Source organism: Ictalurus punctatus, chromosome 4, assembly GCF_001660625.3.
Source record: "Ictalurus punctatus breed USDA103 chromosome 4, Coco_2.0, whole genome shotgun sequence".
NCBI classification, from domain to species: domain Eukaryota; kingdom Metazoa; phylum Chordata; class Actinopteri; order Siluriformes; family Ictaluridae; genus Ictalurus; species Ictalurus punctatus.
Window position 1 is genome coordinate 31,228,957 of NC_071284.1, and position 27,641 is coordinate 31,256,597.

Here is a 27,641-nt window from a genome sequence, read left to right on the forward strand (position 1 = left end):
GTAAGTATGCAAGTAAGTAAATACGGAAGTAAATACTTATGTAAGCAATAAGTAAGTAAATAAGTAAGTAAATACAGAAGTAAATACGTATGTAAGCAATAAGTAAGTAAATACGTATGTAAGCAATAAGTAAGTAAATTAAGTAAGTATTTATATAGGTAAGTAAGTATTTATGTAAGTAAGTAATACAGTAAGTAAATAAATTAAGTAAGTAAATATGTAAATAAGCAAGTAATAAGTAAGTAAATTAAGTAAGTTTGTATGTAGATAAGTAATTATGTAAGTAAGTAAGTAAGTAAATATGTAATAAGTAAGTAAATGTATAAGTAAGTAAATATATAAGTAAGTAATTATGTAATAAGTAAATATATAAGTAAGTAAATATGTAATAAGTAAGTAAATGTATAAGTAAGTAAATATATAAGTAAATATGTAATAAGTAAGTAAATGTATAAGTAAGTAAATATGTAATAAGTAAATATATAAGTAAATATGTAAGAAGTAAGTAAATGTATAAGTAAGTAAATGTATAAGTAATTAAATATGTAATAAGTAAATATATAAGTAAATATGTAAGAAGTAAGTAACTGTATAAGTAAGTAAATGTATAAGTAAGTAAATATGTAAGAAGTAAGTAAATGTATAAGTAAGTAAATATGTAATAAGTAAATATATAAGTAAATATGCAATAAGTAGGTAAATATGTAATAAGTAAGTAAATATATAAGTAAATATGTAATAAGTAAGTAAATATATAAGTAAATATGTAAGAAGTAAGTAAATATATAAGTAAATATGTAAGAAGTAAGTAAATGTATAAGTAAGTAAATATATAAGTAAATATATAAGTAAATATGCAATAAGTAGGTAAATATGTAATAAGTAAGTAAATATATAAGTAAATATGTAAGAAGTAAGTAAATGTATAAGTAAGTAAATATTTAATAAGTAAATATATAAGTAAATATGCAATAAGTAAGTAAATGTATAACTAAGTAAATATGTAATAAGTAAATGTATAAGTAAATATGTAATAAGTAAATGTATAAGTAAATATGTAATAAGTAAATGTATAAGTAAATATTTAATAAGTAAATATATAAGTAAATATGTAATAAGTAAGTAAATGTATAAGTAAGTAAATATTTAATAAGTAAATATATAAGTAAACATGCAATAAGTAAGTAAATATGTAATAAGTAAGTAAATATATAAGTAAATATGTAAGAAGTAAGTAAATGTATAAGTAAGTAAATATGTAATAAGTAAATATATAAGTAAATATGCAATAAGTAAGTAAATGTATAAGTAAGTAAATATGTAATAAGTAAATGTATAAGTAAATATGTAATAAGTAAGTAAATATATAAGTAAATATGCAATAAGTAGGTAAATATGTAATAAGTAAGTAAATGTATAAGTAAGTAAATATGCAATAAGTAAGTAAATATGTAATAAGTAAGTAAATATATAAGTAAATATTTAATAAGTAAATATATAAGTAAATATGCAATAAGTAAGTAAATGTATAAGTAAGTAAATATGCAATAAGTAAATGTATAAGTAAATATGTAATAAGTAAGTAAATATATAAGTAAATATGCAATAAGTAGGTAAATATGTAATAAGTAAGTAAATGTATAAGTAAGTAAATATGCAATAAGTAAGTAAATATGTAATAAGTAAGTAAATATATAAGTAAATATTTAATAAGTAAATATATAAGTAAATATGTAATAAGTAAGTAAATGTATAAGTAAGTAAATATTTAATAAGTAAATATATAAGTAAATATGCAATAAGTAAGTAAATATGTAATAAGTAAATATGTAAGAAGTAAGTAAATGTATAAGTAAGTAAATATTTAATAAGTAAATATATAAGTAAATATGCAATAAGTAAGTAAATGTATAAGTAAGTAAATATGTAATAAGTAAATGTATAAGTAAATATGTAATAAGTAAGTAAATATATAAGTAAATATGCAATAAGTAGGTAAATATGTAATAAGTAAGTAAATGTATAACTAAGTAAATATGTAATAAGTAAATGTATAAGTAAATATGTAATAAGTAAATGTATAAGTAAATATGTAATAAGTAAATGTATAAGTAAATATTTAATAAGTAAATATATAAGTAAATATGTAATAAGTAAGTAAATGTATAAGTAAGTAAATATTTAATAAGTAAATATATAAGTAAACATGCAATAAGTAAGTAAATATGTAATAAGTAAGTAAATATATAAGTAAATATGTAAGAAGTAAGTAAATGTATAAGTAAGTAAATATGTAATAAGTAAATATATAAGTAAATATGCAATAAGTAAGTAAATGTATAAGTAAGTAAATATGTAATAAGTAAATGTATAAGTAAATATGTAATAAGTAAGTAAATATATAAGTAAATATGCAATAAGTAGGTAAATATGTAATAAGTAAGTAAATGTATAAGTAAGTAAATATGCAATAAGTAAGTAAATATGTAATAAGTAAGTAAATATATAAGTAAATATTTAATAAGTAAATATATAAGTAAATATGTAATAAGTAAGTAAATGTATAAGTAAGTAAATATTTAATAAGTAAATATATAAGTAAATATGCAATAAGTAAGTAAATATGTAATAAGTAAATATGTAAGAAGTAAGTAAATGTATAAGTAAGTAAATATGTAATAAGTAAATATATAAGTAAATATGCAATAAGTAAGTAAATGTATAAGTAAGTAAATATGTAATAAGTAAATGTATAAGTAAATATGTAATAAGTAAGTAAATATATAAGTAAATATGCAATAAGTAGGTAAATATGTAATAAGTAAGTAAATGTATAAGTAAGTAAATATGCAATAAGTAAGTAAATATGTAATAAGTAAGTAAATATATAAGTAAATATTTAATAAGTAAATATATAAGTAAATATGTAATAAGTAAGTAAATGTATAAGTAAGTAAATATTTAATAAGTAAATATATAAGTAAATATGCAATAAGTAAGTAAATATGTAATAAGTAAATATGTAAGAAGTAAGTAAATGTATAAGTAAGTAAATATGTAATAAGTAAATATATAAGTAAATATGTAATAAGTAAGTAAATGTATAAGTAAATATTTAATAAGTAAATATATAAGTAAATATGCAATAAGTAAGTAAATGTATAAGTAAGTAAATATGTAATAAGTAAGTAAATATATAAGTAAATATGTAATAAGTAAATATATAATATGTAATAAGTAAGTAAATGTATAAGTAAGTAAATATTTAATAAGTAAATATATAAGTAAATATGCAATAAGTAAGTAAATGTATAAGTAAGTAAATATGTAATAAGTAAATATATAAGTAAATATGTAATAAGTAAATATATAAGTAAATATGTAATAAGTAAATAAAGTAAGTAAGTAAATATGTAATAAGTAAATATGTAAGGAAGTAAGTAAACATGTAAGTACGTTTTATTTATAAAGCACATTTACAACAATAGTTGCCTGAAGTGCTTGTGATATATTTACGAACATTTTATACATTATATAAATACAACAACAGTGCCCTCCACTAATATTGGCACCCTTGATAAATATGAGCAAAGAAGGCTTTGAAAAACTGTCTTTATTGTTTAACCTTTCGACATTTTGTTTAAACCCCCCCAAAAAATACTCTACTCTCTAGCATGTTGAGCTGCTACAGAATGTGTGTCTCTCCTGTTCTTGACACAACTGAAGCATTTCAGTTTAATTGCCACTTTTCTGACTCATAATTAAGTCTAACGAGACTAAAGAAGTGTGTGTAATTCCCCTGTTCGGTTTAGAGCTCGGCCTGAGGCATCAGCTCTGAGATCAGATAGACACCACACGCTCGGCAGAATCTCCCAGCATCAGATGATCTTATTGAAAAGATGCGTGGAACACGAAGAATTACTTCTATATGGGTTTTGCAAGTGTCTGATGATTTCACTGATTTCTCCCTGAAAGAGTGATTAGACGAGATGGAAGCTCCTCTGCTGATAGATGGGTTCTGGAGGAACATCCAGGTGAATAACGGTAAAGGGATTCACTGCAGAAGGGTGGTGTGTCTGCGGCAGAATAAAGGGTGCCATGTGCCATGGCATTGTGTGTGTGTGTGTGTGTGTGTGTGTGTGTGTGTGTGTATATAATCATGTACATGCTCAGACTTGGACACTCCCTGCTGAAAAGCCTCTGGATACAACACACACACACACACACACACACACACATGAAACAGACAAGCTGTACTTAATCCACTCACGGCCTCTTGCTGAGACGACCCCAAATACAGGAAAATAATCCATGATGTGGTCTAATGCGAAGCAGAGTTACCGTTATCAACCTCACATGGATTATTTTTGCATAACTGAAGAATTTTAATCATTTTATACCACTTATATACACTTTTTGCTTATACTTATTATGATTTTTAATATATTAATGAACAACACTTCATGCTTTTTAACGGTTTATATTAAGTGCTGAGGACCCTGGTTAGTTGGTTAGTTACTGTTATTACTTATATCCGCTGGAGACTTCTATAAATGCTTAAATAACATCTACAGAAAGCTTCACCATATCAACGGTTATACATTTTTATTTGTTAAATAATGTTTTCATAATCTGTTTAGGGTCTTAGATTATGTGGAGCATCCGCCATGTAGATGAGCCGTTACTATAGAAACAGAACAAATTATATATTATATATATATATATATATATATACACCTGAGATTTGAATTACGGCCAGAAGACTGTCAGAGCTGCTGTTACAGAAAACTAATCAACAATTCAACAGATTCGAGAATTCAACAGCACTGTTGTATAAATACAGTTAATGCACGTGAGCTTGTATGGACCAGCAAAGAGACCTCCCAAGTACAGACACACACACTCTCTCTCTCACTCTCTCTCTCACACACACACACACACACACAAACTCTTTCACTCTTACTGTGATGCGCTTCATGTCCAGCAGCCGGAGTGGAAGCACGCAGCGCAGCACGGTCTGTTTGTAGCATGACTCCTGAGCTACAGGGTTCCCATCCAGGGTGAGCTCATTCAGAGAGCACGAGTCTCCCAGACAGGCCAGCTCATCAAAACTACACACACACACACACACACACACACACACACACACACACATTAATAATCAGAAATGTCAGGCTGTATCAATAGTCACTTACATGCACTTTACTATATGTGTATAATGCTGTAAGGAAGTTGTGTATTTATTTTTATAAGTTTGTGTATTTAGTTGTAACTTTAATATGATCTATCCCTTATTATTCACATACTAATCCCATTAAACTGCACTGAACACATGAAAATAGACAATAAAAAATAGAGAAGAGAAGAGAAGAGAACACCGCTGGAGCCTTTCACATTTCTCTCTCTCTCTCAGGCCACAGCAGTATGAATAAATCATTAACCTGGACCTTTTAACCATTTCTGATCAGTGCTCTCTCTGGGCCCCTCCCCCCATCACCTCCTCCATCTCCTCCCTCAATCACCCCCTCCATCTCCTCCTCCATCACCCCTTTCATCTCCTCCTCCATCACCCGCTCCATTAAACACTCCATCTCCTCCTCCATCACCCCCTCTATTACACCCTCCATCACCTCCTCCACCACCACCTCCTCCATTACACCCTCCATCTCCCCCTCCATCTCATCACCCCCTCCATCTTCTCCATCTCCTCCTCCATTACACCCCCCATCTCCTCCTCCATCACCTTCTCCATTACCCCCTCCATTTCCTCCTCCATTACACCCTCCATCACCTCCTCCATCACCTCCTCCGTTACACCCTCCATCAACTCCTCCATTACACCCTCCATCTCCCCCTCCATCTCATCACCCCCTCCATCTTCTCCATCTCCTCCTCCATTACACCCCCCATCAACTCCTCCATTACACCCTCCATCTCCCCCTCCATCTCATCACCCCCTCCATCTTCTCCATCTCCTCCTCCATTACACCCCCCATCAACTCCTCCATCACCTTCTCCATTACCCCCTCCATTTCCTCCTCCATTACACCCTCCATCACCTCCTCCATCACCTCCTCCGTTACACCCTCCATCAACTCCTCCATTACACCCTCCATCTTCTCCTCCATTATACCCTCCATCACCGCCTCCATTACCTCCTCCATCTTCTCCTCCATCTCATCCTTCATTACCACCTCCATCACCTCCGTCCATTACCTCCTCCATCTCATCCTTCATTACCACCTCCATCATACCCTCCATTACACCCTCCATCACCTCCTCCATCTTTTCCTCCTTCTCATCCTTCATTACCCCCTCCATTATACCCTCCATCACCCCCTCCATCACCTCCCTCCATTACCTCCTCCATCTCATCCTTCATTACCACCTCCATTATACCCTCCATCACCCCCTCCATCTCCTCATCACCCCTCCATCTTCTCCTCCATTACACACTCCATCTCCTCCTCCATCACCCCCTCCATTACACCCTTCATAACCCCTCCATCATACCCTCCATCTCCTCCCTCCATCTCATCCTTCATTACCCCCTCCATTATACCCTCCATTACACCCTCCATCTCCTCCTCCATCACCTCCTCCATTACACCCTCCATCACCTCCTCCATTACACCCTCCATCTCCTCATCACCCCCTCTATTACACCCTTATCACCTCCTCCACCACCACCTCCTCCATTACACCCTCCATCTCCCCCTCAATCTCATCACCCCCTCCATCTTCTCCTCCATCTCCTCCTCCATTACACCCTCCATCTCCTCCTCCATCACACCTTCCATCACCCCCTCCATCACTCCCATCTCCTTCTCCAACACACCCACCATCTCCTCCTCCATCACCTTCTCCATTACCCCCTCCATTTCCTCCTCCAATACACCCTCCATTACACTCTCCATCACCTCCTCCGTTACACCCTCCATCACCTCCTCCATTACACCCTCCATCACCTCCTCCGTTACACCCTCCATCACCTCCTCCATTACACCCTCCATCACCTCCTCCATTACACCCTCCATCACCTCCTCCATTACACCCTCCATCACCTCCTCCGTTACACTCTCCATCACCTCCTCCGTTACACCCTCCATCACCTCCTCCATTACACCCTCCATCACACCCTCCATCTCCTCCTCAAATACACCCTCCATCTCCTCCCCCATTACACCTCCATCACCTCCTCCGTTACACCCTCCATCTCCTCATCACCCCCTCCATCTTCTCCTCCATCTCCCCCTCCATTACACCCTACATCTCCTCCTCCATCACACCTTCCATCACTCCCTCCATCTCCTCCTCCATCATCCCCTCCATTACACTCTCCATCACCTCCTCCTCCATCACTCCCATCTCCTTCTCCAGTACACCCTCCATCTCCTCCTCCATCTCCTCCTCGGTTACACCCTCCATCACCCCCTCCATCACCTCCTCAGGACTCCCTCCATCACCACATCACCTCCTCCATTACACCATCACCCCATCACTTCCTCCATTACCCCCTCCATCACCCCATCATCACTTTCTCCATCACCCCATTACCTCCTCTATCACCCATCACCTCCTCAATCATCTCCTCCATTACCCAATCACATCCTCCATCACCTCTTCCATTACCTCATCACCCCATCACTTCTTCCATTACTATATCATCTCCTCCAGTACTCCATCAACTCCACCTTCACCTCCTCCATCACCCTATCACCTCCTCCATCACACTTTTCCAGTGTCAGTAACAAAAACGCAGAGTTGCTCTTTCACTGTGTGTCTCTCTCTCTCTCTCTCCTCTCTCTCTCTCTCTCTCTTTCTCTATGCTCAGCTGGAGGTGGACGCATGACACGGCAAAAACCAGGACAAAGGATTTCAGAGTAAAGAAACAGGACATGCGGAGCTCCAAATGTACACACGCAGAGAGAGAGAGAGAGAGAGAGAGAGAGAGAGAGAGAGAGAAGATACACAAATACTTACATATTTATATATACACATAAATATATACACAACTTCCTTAGCAACTGCAGCATCTACTCACTGATAGCACAATTATCTTGTAATGTAGTATCAGTCCTCAGGCGTGGGCAGGGCAAAAAAAAAAAAAAAAAAAAAAATGATGTCTACCTCAGCACTTTTGTGGAGTCGTGGAGAGGAGGGGGGAAAATGCAGCTGCACTTTCTCTTACCTGCTGATGCTGTTAGAGCTGAGGAAGAGACGCTGGAGACAGGGCAGTCGGTCCACCTCCGTCTACCCAGAGAGAGAGAGAGAGAGAGAGAGAGAGAGAGAGAGAGAGAGAGAGAGAGAGAGAACAAGGGATGAGGAGGAGTGAGAAAGAAAGAGGGATGCTGCAGAATCCCTTGTGAAGCTATGAGCTCTTACCATCCGTCCAGTCACCTTGCAGTGCCGGCAAACTGCTCAATCCGGCCAGCGCACACGCATGCGCACATGAATAAACACACACACACACACACACACACACACACACACACAGAGACTGCTGCGGCTGCTCGGGGAGGGGTGTGAACACAGTGCAGGAGAGGAGGAGGAGGGGTAGAAAGAGAGAGAGAGAGAGAGAGGGAGGGGAAATGCAGAGGAGATGCTCATACACAGTTAGCGAATAACAGAGCTGGACCAGCTGATGACGATTGCAACGGAACAGCTAATCGATTATCCTCTATGTGCGTCGATGTAGAGTCAATGTGCGTGAGAGAGAGAGATAGAGCGAGAGAGAGAGAGAGAGAGAGATCAAAGGAGAGAACAAAGGAGGGAGGGGGAAATTGGGGGAAGGAGGGTGGATGAGGGGGGAAAGGCTATGACTGGCAGATGAGGACACAGCCAGGCGGCAATGTCACAGAGGGCAAGAGTTGTGATGAAACACATGAGTGTGTGTGTGTATCTTTGGTGTGCGGTGAGTGTGTGTATGCATGTGCATGTGTGTTAAAGGATGTGAGGTGAGCTGCTGAGATCAGACTTCAGACACATCCTTATCCACACACCCACACAATCGCTATAGTATCCTTTCTTGAGTCAGCACTTCGTGGCGAAGTCTGGCAAGTTGCCCTTGACGCCTCTCACAATGCCAACATTCAGTACTGTACTCTTCATGGCTGATTACAATGTTCGCAGGCAGGCGTGTACACACTCAGACGAGTGCCCTCTTGCCTGGCTGTATAATAATTACGTTTTATACGGCCTCTGGAGATGCACCACTGTCCAAAATCTAGTTTAGCGAAGCACAGATGGCTCAGCCTTGCACTAGTAAAAAAAAAAATAATCGATTCTTAGACGCACTGGGATTCTCTCTGTGGCAAAACGTCCTCAACAATGGGCTCCTGAGTGGAGCAACGGAAAAGCGTTCGGCTTATTACGAGTTCGAATCGTGTCGATGACTGAGCCATTCGTGCCAGGAGTCAAGAGAGCAAAATTGACTATCGGGTCTGGGTGGGAGTGATTTCACACTCTCTCTTCCTCGTCAATTACAGCGACACGTGGGCATCTGTGAGCTCATGTATTGCCAAATAGACTACAAGCCCATATTGCCAAACAAGCTATCTAGCTAGCAAATTATCATTATTATTTGATTGACTTATTGGTACTTCCTTCGTCATGCCAGACTTACAAATATTGGCATTCATTCACCAGCTATTTTTAAATCAGGAACACCCGTACAATCGTGCGATTGTGCAATAACTCAATGATGTGGCAGCAGCACAATGCATACAATCATACAGATACAAGTCAAGGCAGTTAATGCTCACATAAAACATCATCAAACCGAATGGTGCATCCAAAAACTTCCAGTGCACCACAGTTCCGTAGGTCGACGAGAGAGGCCAAAGGAGAATGGCCTGACAGGTATGAGCTCACAGGAAAGCTACAGGAATTCAATTACTCACTCTTTACATCCGTGGTGAGCAGAAAAGCAACTCGGAACACATCGGACCTTGAGGCGGATGAGCTACAACAGCAGAAGATCAAACTGGGTTCCAGTCCTGCCAGTGAAGAACAGGAATCTGACGCTAAAGTGGGCGCAGGATCACCCAAAATGGACAGCTGAAGATTAGAAAAAACGCTGCCTGGTCTGATGAATTTCGATTTCTGTTGCAACATGCAGATGCTTGGGTCAGAATCTGGCCTGAACGGTATGACTTCGTGGACCCATCCTGTCTTTGTCAACAGTACAGGCTGCTGGTGGTGGTGGAATAGTGTGGATTTCTTAGCACACTTTCATACCTATCGAGCATTGCCACAATCAGAGTGTTGTTGTTGACCATGTGCCACAATTTACCGTCTTATAATAGCTGCTTCCAGCTTAATAATATGATAAAGTCATCAAAAACTAATTACATGAACAGTTCAAGAGCTCCCCCAGTGACCTGAATCCAGTAGAGCACCTTTGGAAGAATGAGAGATTCGCAGCATATCATCTTATTATTATTATTATTATTAGAGTGAGTGTATATTCAATGTCTTAGGCATGTAGTGATACTTATGCTTGACTGGGACCCTTTCTATCTAGAAATATCATAGCCAGATTATTCAGCGGGCTGCTTACAGGAAACTGCTCCCATTCCAAGACGTATAATCAGTGGCATGATGATCATTTTATTTCAGCTCCAACTGGTTGATCTTGTCAACACTTATAATAACCCAGAAAGGGAAAACCGCAAGGATTAAGGATTAAGATCGACAGTATGTGATGACAACTTTAAAACCTACAGCACCAAAGCTCCATGCTCGGGTCTCTGTGTTGGGGCAGTGGTATTGCGTAATGGGCATGACGACCTCTAGAGCTGTGTCCGCTCTGTTATATAAATAGATTAATCGATTACACAAGAGGACACACGTGTCTAAAGGACATGATGTCACTACAGTACACACTAATACAGTATGCGCATCAAAGAAATACACACACACACACACACACACACACACACACACACACACACATATCCCCAGCACGTTCTGAAAGGCTCTCAGATAAAAATACACTACGGAATTTGTTATATCAAAGCTAACCATATATCTCAGAACAGCGTATACTTATGTATGACGTCGGAAATTAAAGAGCCCAATACATCAACCCAGCTGTCTCTTTCTCTTTCATTTACTGAATGGCCGTGTCTATATTTAGCAACAGACCATGACATCATCACTCAGCTGATGTGGTGCTGGCCGAAAACTCACCAATCCTGAGAAAGGCACCTGGACAGACGAATGCAGACGGAGTTGTGTCAAGAGTGAAATGATCCTGGATGATAGTCCTTACATCAAAATAGGTCTCATCAGTACAAGTGCTCTCAAAATCCGTTCATACTGCACATCAGAAATGCTCTGCTTTATTTTTAAGACGACGAGACGAAAAGACGGCTGTGATATGTACAAGTGCAATGTAGTAAAACTATTTTCTTCAACTATCCCAACACAAAGTTCTGATTAGCAGGCCAGAACCTTAATCACCGAACCACCACTGCTCCATTTAAACCAGGATGTGTACATTTCAATCACGGCACAGCTTTCTGTTCTTATCAACAGTTTGTTTAAAGCGCACCTATTATGGTTTTGAAACGTGCCTTATTTTGTTTAAAAGGTCTCGTACAATAGATTTAAACGCATCCGAGGACAAAAAACACTTTAACGTGCTCGTAATTTAAACTGCAGCATTACCTTTTTCCCCCCAGTGTCACAAACGACTCGTTCAATGCTCCGTTCTAAATGATTCATTCTAAACTCCTCCTTTCAGAGAGCATACTCTGCTCTGATTGGTCAGATGTCCCAGTCTGTTGTGATTGGTCTACCGCTGTCAGCGTGTTTCAAAAAGGAACCGCCCACTACTGTAACGCGTTTCAGCTCCGTCTGTCAGCGAGCAGCCGATGAAGATCAGAGGCGGGGTTTATTGTTATAAACCTACGTACGTTAGTACAGGAAGTAAAGTCTGGAATCACTAACGACTCGATTCAGCTGTTCAGAATCGATTCCTTCTTTTAGGAGTCGATAACTCTGTTTGTCGTGTGCTTTGATTTTTTAAACTTTGCAGACGTTTTACATTCACAAACAGCGACATATATAACACACTACATGAACGGGAATATTTGAAAAACCATAATAGGTGCACTTTAAACTAGACAATAAACTGATGAAAAGCGAAACGGCTGTAAGCATGGCAAAAACCCTAGCACCACGGCAAGTAAACTGCAGCAAGACAGAGAGAACTAAAAGATTTTAAATCGATGTATATGACCTGGACATCTGTAGGTCTGCTTGTATCAGTCAAGACTCGAGGCAATTTTCTATAATCACTCCATCGGTATACACATCGTATACACAGAGACAAAAGGACTGCACAATGTATTGTTTGTTAATATTGTTTGTACCAAAACGGTGTTGATTCTGAAGGTGTAGATCATCCTTCTATTACAGCAGCTCTGACAGTGATCAAAAGGCAAACTGCAGGTTTATATTAAACGGCTTGTTCTCATACCTCTAATTTTCTGTACATCAGTGTTTAGACAGCATTTTAGGAATGAGTCTCCAGTGTCAGTGCTTTGTAACAGTCAAAGGTAAAACTATAAAATTACGTTTCCAGACACGGGATAGTCTTCAGGGTTATGGAGTGCGGAGGCGGGATCGTGGTCAAGCGTCGGCTGTGAACGGACAGCAGGCGGGATCGAACCGGCAGGTAACGCGTGATGGTGATTCTCAGCTGTGTCTCATTACCGGCAGTCTACTTACTTAAAAAAGATATAAAGTATGAGTTGCTCTTTAATAAATAAATATTCTCAGCGCTGGCAAATTGCTGCGGTATAAGAGGAATAAAATATTTTGTGATGTGCCGTTATAAGGAAAATAATCAGCGTCGGTTATTTTCCTATAACGTCACTTCCCAAAGTGCTTTATTCTTTACTTACTGACCAGGACACCTGTGAGAAAAAAAACTCATACGTATAAACAGTGTAATCTATTAGAATGATAAATGCAGTGCAAAACAATAACTACACACTCAAACGCAACACACTGTTACTGATACACAGCTTCGTCAGGGTGCTATTTACAACGTGGGGCCATAAGATGTTGTTTTCTCTCTCCGACTCTACTAAAGCCTCCTTTCCATTGTTTCAGCATTAAGACTGAATGCTTTCTTGGGCTCCAGGACAACAGGGGAGACATAGCGTTTAAGACAAGGTTTTAAAAGTCCAATGAATCTGTGAGCTATCATATCCTGTAAGCATGGGGAGTATCTAAGGATGTATAACTACCTATATGTGTTTTACATTCAAGCAATAATTTAGTAACAAATAACAAATCTGTGATTGAAATTCATAAGCCCTTTTCTCCACAAGCGAGCACCAAAAGCAGCATTTAACACAGCGCTAAACGAAAAGAGCGCAGCGTAATCGAAATACAGGAACAGACAACGGCACAAAGGAAACACAGAGATGAATGCGTTCAAAGAGAAAGCAGTAATCAGGAAAAACGCTGCTTTTGCTACAGCAGACGGAATGAAAGCAGTTTCCGTGGGTTTCTTTATAGCACAATACGCAACGTGGGGCATTTAGGGCTGTAGCCCCCGAAGATTTTTTCCTTTAGCTCTGAATAATTCTCCACTTGGAGCGAACGTCAGTTAAAGAAGACGGCGGTGTTGTAATTTTATATCCTCAGTGAACGGAGGCGAGACCAATCAGACAGCATTTACAGGAAAATACGTGGAAATACTCGTGTCTTATTGGCTAGCAGGTCTCGATTCTGCCAAACGCTAGCTCACAGTCAGTCAGTGTGAGGGGAAAAATGAATATACGGCGATTTTTTATTTTTTTTTAACCAGTATATGATATGAGCAGAGCATAAGGAAAGCTAATGTACTTTGCATGGCACTGTAGCGGCTAAACCCATACTGTGATAGCATAGTTGTCGCTTGACTCCCATTGGCTAGCGACACCAATCGAGCCTAGTCTCGTGTTAGATAGGCAAAAAGTTTGATATTTTTTTGGTCTGGTCCTGCAAACAGTGATCACATGCAAGAAAAAATACATGGAAAGAACTTCTATTTAGAAGTAAGTATGTGCGCCTAGCACCTAGCACACAGATTTTCGTTTCTATGGAGTTTTATTCTAAGGTACCCATTCAGAATAAAGAGTGAAAATGGAAGAAAAAAAAAAAAAAAAAATTGGCACAGAAAAATATGTTGTTAAAGACGTCAAATCTTTCATGGTTATTAAATGTTATTATACTTATACTATATTATACTTATAGTCCTTTATGACTGTCGCTTGTCAGACTGTACGACCGTGATCCCCGCTGTAAGCCGTGTCACACTGTAGGATCTCGGTGATCTCACGACCAAATCATGGCCAAAATCATACCGTGTGAACCCGGCTTTTGAAAGTAAAAAATGCATGAAATATAGTCGAATTTATCTATATAATAATGAGTTATATTTTATTAATTATATATAATTCATCAGTAAAAAATATCAAACGTTTAAACCTATTTCTAAACATTTTATATTTTCATACACTGTAAATCTGCTTACTATTAACAGAATTATCTGATAAAAGAACATGAGTATTTCAAGCTTGAAATGAGTAAATGTTCAAATTAAAATAGGTTTAATAATCTTATATTTGGTTTACTGTAATCCTATACTAGGAAATACTAGATGCATTTGACGATATTCAAGATATTTTCACTTCGGCAGTGTATGTTTGATTATATAATGGTGCCACTTGTGAACAGTGTAGTCAGACCTTTATTTATTTATTTATTTTGCCCAGACACCGTGTCATTAGGAAACAAGGGTGTTCCACTGTGTTTAATAAATCACACTTGTATGTGGTTGATTTATTAGGAAGCTCTCTCTGTGCTCTGTGTTCAGATAGAATTAAGAAAATCCATTGCTAAACGAATAAATATATCAGACAAATCAAACTGTCCCACGTCCCTGAATGTCAGTAGATATAGAGAACAAATACAGCACACCGTGTGTGTGTGTGTGTGTGTGTTATTGTTTTTCAGTACTCACTACAGAGGAGATGTGGTTGAGTCTGAGGTCGAGCTCGATCAGAGATTCCAGGCCCTGCAGGTTCTCCACCCTGGAGATGTAGTTTCCTGCCAAGTTCAGAACTCTGAGTTCTGCTAGGTGAGAAACGTTCTCGATCCTACTGATCTACAAGCGGAAAAAAAAAAAAAAAAAGTTGGACCATGTTAGAAGGACTCGTGTAAATGTTTAAAGCTGATATTCTCGGATTCGTTATCTACATATTGCTTCTGTTGGTTATGTTTATGTCCTGTCTTGGCAATAAATCCCTTAACAAAAGCACATAAACCATGACTACATAAAAACACGACTTCAAACTGAGAACGTTAAGATTTCACGACCTCCATTTAGTATCTCATAGATACATAACGTGATAATTACTAGCAGGACTATTCATGCAGCGATATCTTGTCAATATACTAGATTTCCTATGAGATTCATTTCAATGTGTGCCATGTTCTCCTTCGTATATCGTTGTATTATTCTTATTTTATTGCTTTTTAAACGCTCTCATACTTTTAGGTTACATCATATATCACTTGACGGCAAAGGGGGAAAAAAAAAAATCTGATCTGCTTCATCAGTCTGCATTTTCTATCCCATGATTTATTTCAGGTTTAAGGGCAAGGGCTCATGTTTAAAGGCAGTGGTCTAGACGCTATTGGAAAACCCCGTCTTGGACACTTCAAATCAAGACAAATCTGCCAACCTTGGAGATGTGAACCACTCTGAGCAATTTTTAATCATTTCCAAATATGAACATTTTCCGCACTCGATAGATCCCACAGTGATCCTGATAAAGTCTCAGACATTCATTTCATAAACACACACATGGAATATTACCACATGTGACACAAGGAAAGCATGAGATGCAACAAGCAGTGCATTAAATCATTCTTTACCCTGACAACCACAGTCTCCAAAACAACCGAGGTAACACCTATCTGTAATTCAAGCTCTCCTGATGTTTATGGATCGGTCGCTGTATGTGGATTGCAGATGAAGTACAGATTGTGGTCAGTAAATGGAGATCGTTTAGATGTTAAACAGTCCTCCTGGTGCTTATGAGAGTATCGCTTTTAGTCAAATAATAATATCCTTTTTGTCAGTGAAGGAACATTGGGGGTTTTGTTCTGCAGGTGAAAATAACATGATTCATCCGTTATGAATGCAACAAGCTGATTCATCAGCGTTAGATGAGTTACAATTCAATCAGGAGATGTCTACGCCCGGTAGAACAAAGGCTTTGGGGAATTTTTATACACTGAGGGAAGAAATAAAGTTATTTTAAAGGCAACTTCATAATTATGGTGTTTACGTTAAGTGCACTCAGTTCTTTTCCAGTCAATCAGCGAGAGAGAGAGAGAGAGAGAGAGAGAGAGAGAGAGAGAGAGAGAGAGAGAGAGAGAGAGAGAGAAAGAGAGAGACAGAGAGAGAGCGAGAAAGAGAAGGATAGAGAGAGAGAAAGAGAGAGAAAGATCACAAATCTAATGAGAAGATGAGAGTAACATGACAAGGACATTGGAGAATGGAATGATAGCACAGGAGAGAGAGAGAGAGAGAGAGAGAGAGAGAGAGAGAGAGAGAGAGAGACTGAACCGTAACCTAGCAGTGTAATGGAAGGCTAATGAGCAGCACTGGTGGACAGCAGAACATCACAACAGCTCCCATGCGGCAAGACAACTCTGGCAAACTAAGGACTAAAGCACAGAAGGGGAGAAGGGATGTCATGCAGAAAAGCTAGACATAGAGAGAAAGTGTATGAAGACAAGAACAGACAACACTGTGAACCTGACAGCAGACTTCACACTAAGAGCATGTAGACAGTCCAAGCAAATTATTATTATTTTTTAAATACTTCCTCTCTCTCTCTCTCTCTCCCCCCTACAGGGTCTGAACGGTTTCTTACTCTACACAATCAAGTCACTGCTTAATCATTATTCTCCAGAATTATTGGCACCCTTGGTAAAAACCCCATTCAACTCAGAGAAGTCCTAGGAGAGAATGGATGGACACAGATTCTGTACTGAGAGAGATTTGGTTCTTTGTATTCTCCTCAAGCGTTATAGGAGTATAGGAGAAGACTCAGTGCTGACATGTTGGAAAAGAAAGGTTGCACACAAGTACTAAATACAGGGGTGCCAATAATTGTGACACGTGGTTTTGATAAAAATATTTTTGAGAATGATTTTTTTTTAATCGGAGAAAACATATATAGTGGATCCTGTGTAACAAATGGCTGTGGATTGGATTTGGAAAAGAAATTTATTTTTGGAACTGGACATATTTACATATTAAGACACTTTTTTTTTCGTTTGTTAGGATTGATTTAATTACATTTATACTTTATAAAGAAAAACAATATCAGATGGGTGTCAGTATTGATTCTCAAGGTCTTGGTATAGTTATCTCTATTGGAAAAGAAAAAGTGGTGCCTTCTCTATATTTTTTTGTCAAATAAATAAATAAATAAATAAATAAATAAATAAATTTTACATATATATAAAATTTCTTAGAGAACATTTCGATTTCTCTCATTCGGTCGGCTTAAAATAATCACATTTTTTCATATCTTCTTTAATCTGGGGTGCCAATAATTCTGGAGCTGACTGCGTAATTCTCTAATTAACATGCATAAAATGTACACAATGGACCAGTTTGTAAAACAATAATTGTCTAAGAATTACCCAGTGATTATTCAGAAACTGGGATGAATGAAAACACAGCCATTACTGCTCTTGTAAGCCGCTTCAGAAGGAACTCCTGCATGGAGCTTGCCAAAAACTGAGCCAACCCACCATTATACATACACTGCTGCTCTGAACTTTTAATCTGAGTCATTCTGAGAAGCTGTTCTGGGTTCAGCTTGGTTATGTCACCTCTGCTGGAGTCCTCAGCATGCGAACACTTCCTCACGGCAGGGCTTCACTGCCGACCAGCCAATCAGTGCTGCCCTCCTCAACCAGCATCCGGAAAGACGGAGCTGAACTCTCTAAATGTCATGCATTCAGACTGGCAGCAGGTGGAAAATCAGGCTAGTACAGTCTGGTGGCCAAATTCATGTCGCTTAGGAGCTTTAATAAAGGACTCGATAATTCGATACCTGGTTTTCATGTAAGTCCAGCACATCGAGATTTGTCAGGGTGTCCAGACCACATATCCTCTGAATTCTGAAAGGACAAGAGAGAGAGAGAAAAAAAAAATAAATAAAAAAATCGTTCCTCAAATTGTTTTTGTTATATGTGTGGTGGTCTGGGAAAACCTGCTGTATATCACTGTGGTGGTGTTCTGGTTTTTCAGCCAATATACAATACATGTCCAAAAGTATGTGGACACCTGACCATCACACCCATTAGTGGTTCTTCCCCAAAAAGCTGGGACAAAATTAGAAGCACATTATTGTATAGGATGACTTTCTATGCTGTGGCATTACAATTTCCCTTCACTGGAACTAAGAGGCCTGAACCTGTTCCAGCATGATAATGCCCCTGTGCACAAAGCCAGCTCCATGAAAACATGGTTTGCCAACGTCACAGTGTCCTGACCTCAACCCCACTGAACACCTTTAGGATGATCTGGAACACCGACTGCACCTCAGGCCTCCTCACCCAACATCTAACATCAGTGCCTGATCTCATTAACACTCTTGTAGCTGAATGAACACAAATCCCCAAAGCCATGCTCCAAAATCCAGTGGAAAGCCTTCCCAGAAGAGAGGTTATTATAATGGCAACAGGGGAGTAAATCAACAAGTACATATAGGTGTGATGGTCCGGTGTCCTTAAACTTTTGCCAGTATAGTCTTCTTTGATCTCCGACATAAATATGTTTGACCAAAATGTCATGGAAGTGTTTTCATCACGTTGTGTAAGGAGTCGAGTTATCGGACACGACAATGCGAAATGGATACAAGCCAAAAAATATCTGCACCCTCACATCGTCATCAAAACAGAGGAGAACTCTTACGCTTTCTGAATTAAATCTTTAAACGCAACGTTCTCTCTTTGACCTTTTGGAGATTGACTTTACTTCTGATTGAGATTCATGCAAAAGAGAAACAGGTTTCAGTTCAGAAACGGCTGTAGTTTTCAGAGCTGTGTAGAAAATGTAAAAATCGGACCGAATCAAAGGCTTCAGAACGCAGAGTTAGAAAAACAGTGTACAGTACGCTGGCATTTAGAGGTCGGCAGGCTGCTGTGCCTCGACAGGACTGTCCTTTATATGAAGGGTGTAGACGGGAGAAGCCTTTCAATGGGGAGGAAATGCCGGCTGAAACTTAACACTACTGCGTGCTTTCGTTATAAGGCATAGCTGGCAGCTCAGTGACACAGACAGAACAAGGTCTCGGTTTGTAGTCCCGGAGGCGAAGGGCAGACCTGTGCAATTAGATCTCAGTGGCATTTAACGGCAATTAGGTAAAGACTTCAAAGCCAAGCGAGCAAGAGAGGCGGTTTTTGACCGAGGCGAGGTTCACTCAGGGGTTAAGTGGGCTGTAAATCACACCTAAATTATTTATAAACATAATAGTGTTATAAAATAATACATAGAGTGCATTACTCCACCCTTCTAGATCTATTAGTGAAGAACACGAGGAGGAAGAGTACGGCTATACAAGCTAAAATGTTCACAGCAATCGACAGGAGAGAGCTATGATTTATTTGAAAGCCTCTCTACAGTCAAGAGCAGGGGTGTCAACTCAACTCATCTTCAGTAGCAGGCCACATTATACATACCCCGTGTTCGAGTACAGCTTTTAACCTGGAATTTTAGACATCCGACTAGGGAGCACTAAAGAAAACGCCCCTCGAGTCAGAATTCCTACTCGGAAACGTAGGGTTCATCACATGACGTCAAATCAACATGGCTGCTCACAGTAAACGAAGTAGCGCTTAGTATTTTTTATAAAGGAGTTCTACTGTATGTACAAGTATATTCTTCAGATCAATCAACATACAGACATATTCGCTTGTTAAATCTAGAACTTTTTATTTTTACTCAACCGTTTTGAGGCGGTAAATATACATCGCTCATATCACTAACGTCACCTGGATGGATCGTTGCTAACAAAAAACAAACATAGAGGCGGCCATGTTTTTCACATTTTGTGAAGGTGGAAAAATTACCCACTTACGAGTTAAGCCGAAGGAAGCATTAATCTAACATCAAATTCACCCTCATTGCTGTGAACTTATTATTATTATTTTTTGAAAGAGCTATAATTACAGCGTCACTTTTTTTAGCGGATAAAGAATGACATCATTAGCACAGTTTGTCAGTAGCTGAGTTTATGGCCCTGAGTTTAATCGCTCTGCTTTGCCTCCTGGTGGAAATAACAGAGAAACTCCTTATTCAAATCTTGCAATTCGATTAAAGCTCACTACATTATGTTAATCGGATTCTAAATCCATTTGCCGGACCGGATTAGAGCCGGCCGTGTGTTTGACCCCCTGCTCGAAAGAGACTAGAGCAGCAATCTGAGGTGGTCGTTAGAAAAACAGGAGGCTGCAGACAGGGTGAACATGCACCGTACTCATACACCTCTCAGTTAGACTGAACATGGATGAAGATTAAACTCTGGTGCACCATCGCAAGAAACCTGCAATTCCCACAGCACGTTTTTGTTATTATTATTATTATTATTATCATTATTATCAATAATAATAATAATAATAATAATAATAATAATAATAATATTAGTACTCCAACCATGCTAAGGTTTTCTTGAGTGGTTTATAATCATAATGTTCATGTTAAAACCACAGGGGTAGTTCGCTCAGCTATGGTGGTTGTCGTGGATTTCATTTCTGGAAAATAAAACAACAGTTAAACATGCCAAAGTTTACCAAACTCACCAAATATCTAATCTCTATTTGTACTACCAACCCTTAATAATTACGCTTTTTTTTTTTGTTTGTTTCTGCACATCTCCAAATACAGAGGTCATGTGACAAACACTGTGCATATTATACAGTGCATTAAGTAAGTATTAACCCCCCTGGAACTTTTCCACATGTCACGAATCTACTCAAGATAGCTTGTTACTGAAATGGAACAAAATCAATAGGCTATCATTTGCAACATTAGTAATAAATATATCAAATAACAGTTGAGATTACATAAGGGAAGTAACACTACAGCATGTGGGAAAGTTCAAGGGGATGAATACTTATGCAAGGTCCTGTGTAGGTAGCTATTCAAAGCAAAGGCAGCTTTGATCTAAATACAGCAGGGAGAAACTTTGCATACTAAACAGGAAGTCTGATAAAAGCACGTTCGTGTCTTTCCTGCTTGTACACACCTGTTCTTGCCGAGCACGAGCACGCGAAGGGAGCTGAGAGGTGATGCGGCCGACATGTCGATCAAACGGTTGTCGTAGAGATCGAGGAAGACAAGGTGTCGCAGGTGAGCCAGGTGTGGGAGGTGAGAGAGCCGGTTGTGCTGCAGGTTGAGGACGCGGAGCTTATTCATCCCGTCCAGGTTTGGGCATTCAATCAAGTCACGACTAAACACACACACACGCAATCAGAGATTCAATCTAAACTCACCACCAGAGCTGTGATAAGTACACTGAGGTTACACGGTGGTTATTTGTTAAAAGGGCGTGGCTGCAAATTAATATATTGAGGCCAGGAGGTAATATTTTAAGGCTGCAAACCAAAAAAAGTATCATGTAGCTGCAAATTTTATAACTTGAGCCTATGACTTAATATGTCGTGAGACGTTTACTTAATACGTGGCCTCCAGTTAACTAGTGAAGGGTAAAAAAAAGCCTTTTCATGCTTAAGGTGATGAGGGTAATGGTATATCCATGTTGCACAACCAGTGACTCCAGTACGTCTCCATGCCTGAAGGAAAGTGTAATATTATTAACCATCTCCATGCTTAGGTTCACGTGATCGCAGTGGTCTAATTCGATTCAGCTTTAAAATACAACAAGTATTCCCTTGACACAAAGCAGATCTCGAAACACTTATACGACGGCCTTAATATATGAAACTAGCCTATTTGAGGTGTATTTTCTTCAGGGCTGTCCAAACTCTGAATGTATGTTCGTAAGAATGTACGATATAGAGTATGTATAAAATACATATTTACCCTTGGGTATTTTGATAAGCTCTAATCTGGCACCCACTCAAAAAGTTTTGTACACCCCCGAGTTAAACGAACTGTAATCTATTGAACCTGCTAGCAGGACTTTTGGGTTTGGAATGAGCACAAGGATGAAAAAACTCGTTTCTATGAAAGGTCGTTGATCTTTCCAGGAACGTTGCTGCCCCCTTTTGGCTCATTATTGAGTTCCACGCCTCATTAAAGAACGACTCTGGATCGAGTGTTTACTTCTGCTGGACTTGGGCACTGCAAACATGTTGTTTCCTCTATGACCTACAATGCACCTGATTCAACTCACTTAGAGATGAATCATTCACAGAACACCAGAGGAATTACATGTATACTGTGGATGGACCAGACATTTTTTTATTTATTTTAAAAGCATACCACTTCCACACTGTGGCTGTGGCACTGTATTACAATGAGCTGCTGAACTCCTGATGTGTCATTCTGTATATATTTGAGCGAAATATTTGGTTTTATCACCACAAATCTATGATAATCAATACAGAGACAGGAAATGTATCGTGAACCTTTTCGTGCACAGGATGCGATCATTCGTTTCTCGAAATAAACGTTTTGTTAGACGAAATACATTTGCATTTTGCAGGTTTACCAATCAATCCAGTTACACGGACTGAGGACGGATGATCATTAAACTGTCGATTGTAAAGAAAAAAACATCATAATTCACGCGATCGGAAAATAATCGACGACAACGTGGTGTGACAAGGACCGACGTGCGAACGAACACGCCCTGAAGTGTTTTATTCCTCTTATACCACAGCAATCTGCTGACGAGTACGAGTTTTTATTTATTAAAGAACGGCACGTACTTTTTGTTCGTTTATAGTCGCACTGAATGTTAAGGAACGTCCACGAATCGAGTTCCTGTTCTCGCGTACATTAAAGCAGCTATAAACAGTCATTCCTTCACCCGAGTCTCTCTTTTTCTTTCTTGAAAAATCCATCTCCTGAAAGAAATCTTCAGTATATCGACGTCATTCTTTTTAAATAATGCTTTATAACGCACTTATTATCAGGCTTACATGTCCCTGTATTAGTTGTTACTATAGAAACGATAACATATTAGAACAAGCGGACGAACGGAAACCTGTAATTCATAGAAACCACTTACAGAGTCGTGCTTATCTTGTTACATGCGTTATTATCTGCTGTGTTTGGATCTATAGAGTGTCACTGAAAGGCCCTTATGAATTAATGTCTATTATTATCATCATATCTGAGCTGCTGGTACGTCTGCCTTTACGCTATATACTGTAATTATACCTCCAACTGGAACGTCTGGAATATGTTTTTGTCCTTAATATCCGTATAGAACTGTCAGCTATTTCACTATTTGTCTCTCTCCTGCACTTCAGTATTGTGACTCCCCGTCTAGACATCATATCGTGGTCTGTACGTTACACACGTGAGCTGAGATGAACTAAACTGAGCTGAATGGTAAAAGAGGGAAAAGACAAATCCATGCCTGCCTACACTGAGTGCCTGTGAGAAACACACGTCTAAATCACCCTATAAACACAAGCACAACGTACCGGTCAAGGTCAAGTCTGTCCAGGATGAAAGGATAATCATTCCCACAGCAGAGGTAGACGGGAAAACCTGGAGCAGATCTGTCACTCGGTGCCACAGGATCACCTGGAGGAGGAGACATCACAACCCATGTTAAACATTTTAATGACCACGGTGCTGCTGAACTGCCGAATCTGACTAATGACACAGTGTATCTATAGTGTTTGCATTTTCTGACAGGAGTTACATTATCGTTACTACAGTAACATCAAACACGTGGACTCGAATGATAGATGATCCTCGTAAACAGATTTAAAAACAAAACAAAACATGTAATTATTGATATGGTGATGTTTTCTGTTTGGAGTCCCCAGCGTCATTGCTTTGTAACAATAGTAAAGAAGTAAAGCTGTAACTTTACATGTAGCATGTAGCAAAGTGTTTTCCTCCTTACTTATGACTCGATAACACTTGACTCAAAACAAACCAAAAATATAGTTACAGAATTCTTTCCCCTTCATAAATAGTAGATATATAATCATATATTACGGTATTTTATGGTGTTTAAAAGCTGGCTATCGAGAGTTTTTTTCTAAATAAGTATCTTTTTCTCTGAAATCAGGGAACTATTGCTGCTCCTGCATTGTGCGATTCAGTTATAACACGTGCATGCTATACAGGAAGAATAACGGTTTCTGTTTCCAGACAAAGTGCTTTTTCACACGCTCTCACCGAGTGTGTTTAAGAGGACAGGGGCCTTGCTGTGTGTGTGGGTGAGCTCTGCGTTGTGGTTGACTCGCTGTGCTTTCCCCCTCTTGACGGTCACTGGAGGGGGCGTTAGAGCAATCTCCGGTCCTGTGAACTCTTTCACGGACGCTGGGGTACGCAGGGTTTTACCGTACATGCCCAACTTGCAGTCTGCACAAAGGACATGTGTTAGGAAGGGTTAAGTGGAAAGCCACATATAACATATGCAACACCAGCAGCGCTTGAGATTATTTTTGTAACAGGTGTGTGCTTTTTAACGTAGCCACTGCTTGCAGTAACTGAGTGCTGGTCGGCTAATACCTTGCCTCGATGGATTGGCTCTGAAAACGACCAGGTTGGTTTTCGTGAGGTCTGTCGGAAACCGTATGTCAAGCTGCGAAGGAAATAAAGTGGCGTGTAACCAAGAACAACTGATTATTATTATTATGATTATTATGATTATTATTATTATTATTATTAACAACTGCTGCCTTGCTCACAGTCTAGATCAGTGCTTCTCAAACCTCTCCTGGAGGACCCCCAGCACTGCACATTTTGTATGTTTCCCTCATCTAACACACCTGATTCAGCTCATCAGCTAATAATGCAGACAAGACCTGGATTGGGTGTGTCAGATAAGGGAGACATACACAGTGTGCACTGCTGGTGGTCCTCCAGGATAGGTTTGAGAACCCCTGGTCTAGATAACAGTGATATAAGAACAACACACTAGTTGACTTACAGGCCTGGGTACGAGTTTCTCTGAGAGCAGGGATTTCACCGGTGCTGAATGCATCTTGTAGCTGTTTACCTGTAGACGTTCATGAATGAGAAGCACGATCAAATACACATGTATACAAATTTTCTGTTTCCGGATAAATAGTAAAGTGTTCGACTGTATAGCAACAGCCTGTATTTAACCCTTGTGCTCTCTTGAGGTCGAAATGACCCATCGAAATGAATTTTTTACTTAAAGCGATTAGCACGTTTGCCTCGCACGTCCGGAGTCAGGGGTTTGAATAACGCGTCCGCCCTTTGTGTGTGTGCGTGCAGTTTGCAGGTTCTCCCCGTTCTTTGGGGTTTCCTCCGGGTACTCCAGTTTCCTCCCCCAGTCCACGAGACATGCTCATTGGCATCTCTAAATTGTCCGTAGTGTGTGCGATCGTGTTGGCACTCTGTCCATGGTGTCCCCCGGCTTGTGCCCCGAGCCTCCTGGGATAGGCTCCAGGCTTCCCACAACCCTATGTAGTATAAGCGGTACATATAATGGATGGATGGGATGGTCCCATACTAAATGCAGTATTAAATCCCTCTAAGGCTCTAGGTTATTAATCTGAAGGTCCGGGAACCTTTTTAAGCCCCAGCACTGCCAAGCTGCCACTATTGGACCCTTCAGCAAGGCCCTTAACCCTCTCTGTTCCAGGTGCGCTGTATCATGGCTGACCCTGCGCTCTAACCACATCTTCCAAACAAGCTGGGATATGTGAATAAATGACTTTCACTGTTCTGTAATGTACATGTGACAAATAAAGGCTTCTTCCTCGTCGCCGAATGTATTTTTTAGCACATTTGCTATACAAACCCCTTACAATGCATAGGTTATGCTTGTAACCTGAGAACAAAACAAAAAAATATATATGCTGAAATATTAATAACTGTTTTGTTCAAAAATAAAATATACCGTGCTAGATTAGCGCTCATAGCTGTTGGACAGTTCCCATGCACGAGGAGTGCATTCGTGTGTCTTTACTGTTTCCCAAAAACATTGATGTGTGGTGATTTATTAAATATCCAGCAGTCCAATGTCAACATGAGGCTTAAACAGTAGGCCTATTGCTAAGCAGTAACCAGAACACAAGGGTTAAACTGTGTCATTTAGCCAAGACTATTTGGGAAAGCAGCATGTACTGTAGTTTAATTGTTTGGGGAGGGGAAAAAAAAAAGACCATGTGGGAATAATTGGCACAAACAGTACTTGCTCATATTGTTCATTCCTGTGACTCAGCTTTTTGACTCATGTTCAGCCCTTTGGCACCTGTTGCCATTTCTTGTCCTTTTTATTTATTTATTTATTTATTACCGTGGGTGTAAGAAATTGTCCTTTGGTGTCGCGTTCCTGCTGTTTATGAGCCTTCATGTCCTCTGAAAAATAAAAGAAATACAATTAAAATGACACTTCGCTAGCTAGCTTCGGGTCTGAACTCAAGCAAGAGGTATTTATTCGCTCTGAGCGCGTGTTAATTGTAATTCATCGCGTTGCTAAAAACAAATCCTATTTGCGTATAATTCTGATTAAACAGCACAAGAAAAGTTTTCAATGTCATCCTCATAACCACAGCCGCGCTTCTGTTTATTTACACTTCGCCTCCTTAGTAACCGACATGAATTATGTATTGGTTACGGTCACTTCCTGTGTTACTTGATAAATGTTCCGAATAGAAAGAATGGACACAAAAAAAGGTGGTTCCTCTTTGGGTGGAGGTTCTTCTGAGGGCGTTTATTTAGTTCAGTTTTAATTATAGTTGCAGCGTCAGGGACCTTTTAAATGGGTGTACGTGCGGAGTCTTATTACTCATCTTTAATTACAAAAACTACAACAAACGACCCTGTTTACATGGAATAGGCTACACCGGTATTTCCAGCATGTCCTGTTGTTTGCATTGTGTTTTAAAGTTATTTGTTGGTATGCGTACTTATCCTGCCAGAATCTAGGTGTAAGCATTCACAGAATTCATTTGAGTCTATTTCTGACACAAAAGAAAGTAGCACGACTTGCCTGGGTAGCTTAATAAACAGGGAATATATGGCAAAATATTATTTCCGGTATTTTTTTGGGGTGGGGGGGTGGGGTGTACCATCATTGTGGAAATTGCTAAATATGGAATGGAAATTCCAAATAGAGAAATGAACACTCAGTTAACATCCAGATTACCCTTTGGGGATCATTAAAGTCCATCCAACAATCCATCCCTCCGTCCATCCATCCATCTGTCTGTACAGTATAGTAGCTTTATTATAACGGGCTACATTGTTATTTATACCACAGTGCTGTTGAATTTGTGAATCTGATTAGTCACAAGGTTTTGATTCATTTTCCTGTATAAGCTGCTCTGACCGTAGTTGCAGCTGTCATTCAAATTACACATTTATATTAATACACTCACTCCAATACACGATCCTTTCTACAGTTACATCTCATTTACTGGGA

The 27,641-nt window shown here is 38.9% G+C and overlaps 1 protein-coding gene across 2 annotated transcripts in view; it reads right to left on the bottom strand.

Annotated features, from left to right (window-relative positions):
* The window catches only part of LOC108264324 (leucine-rich repeat-containing protein 49), a 46,554-nt gene that overhangs the window by 17,195 nt on the left and 1,718 nt on the right, over positions 1–27,641 (bottom strand). The window contains exons 3-12 of one of the 2 annotated variants that reach the window (XM_053678162.1): positions 26,514–26,575; positions 25,176–25,244; positions 24,755–24,827; positions 24,419–24,604; positions 23,710–23,812; positions 21,339–21,542; positions 18,144–18,210; positions 15,026–15,169; positions 8,192–8,253; positions 4,964–5,111 (exon numbers count right to left, since the gene is read on the bottom strand). In XM_053678162.1, the coding sequence (XP_053534137.1) occupies positions 4,964–5,111; positions 8,192–8,253; positions 15,026–15,169; positions 18,144–18,210; positions 21,339–21,542; positions 23,710–23,812; positions 24,419–24,604; positions 24,755–24,827; positions 25,176–25,244; positions 26,514–26,570 (1,113 nt within the window). In that variant the 5' untranslated portion in view covers positions 26,571–26,575. Of the gene's footprint in view, positions 1–4,963; positions 5,112–8,191; positions 8,254–15,025; positions 15,170–18,143; positions 18,211–21,338; positions 21,543–23,709; positions 23,813–24,418; positions 24,605–24,754; positions 24,828–25,175; positions 25,245–26,513; positions 26,862–27,641 lie in introns of those variants that run through there. The other variant, XM_053678161.1, reaches the window with a different exon arrangement.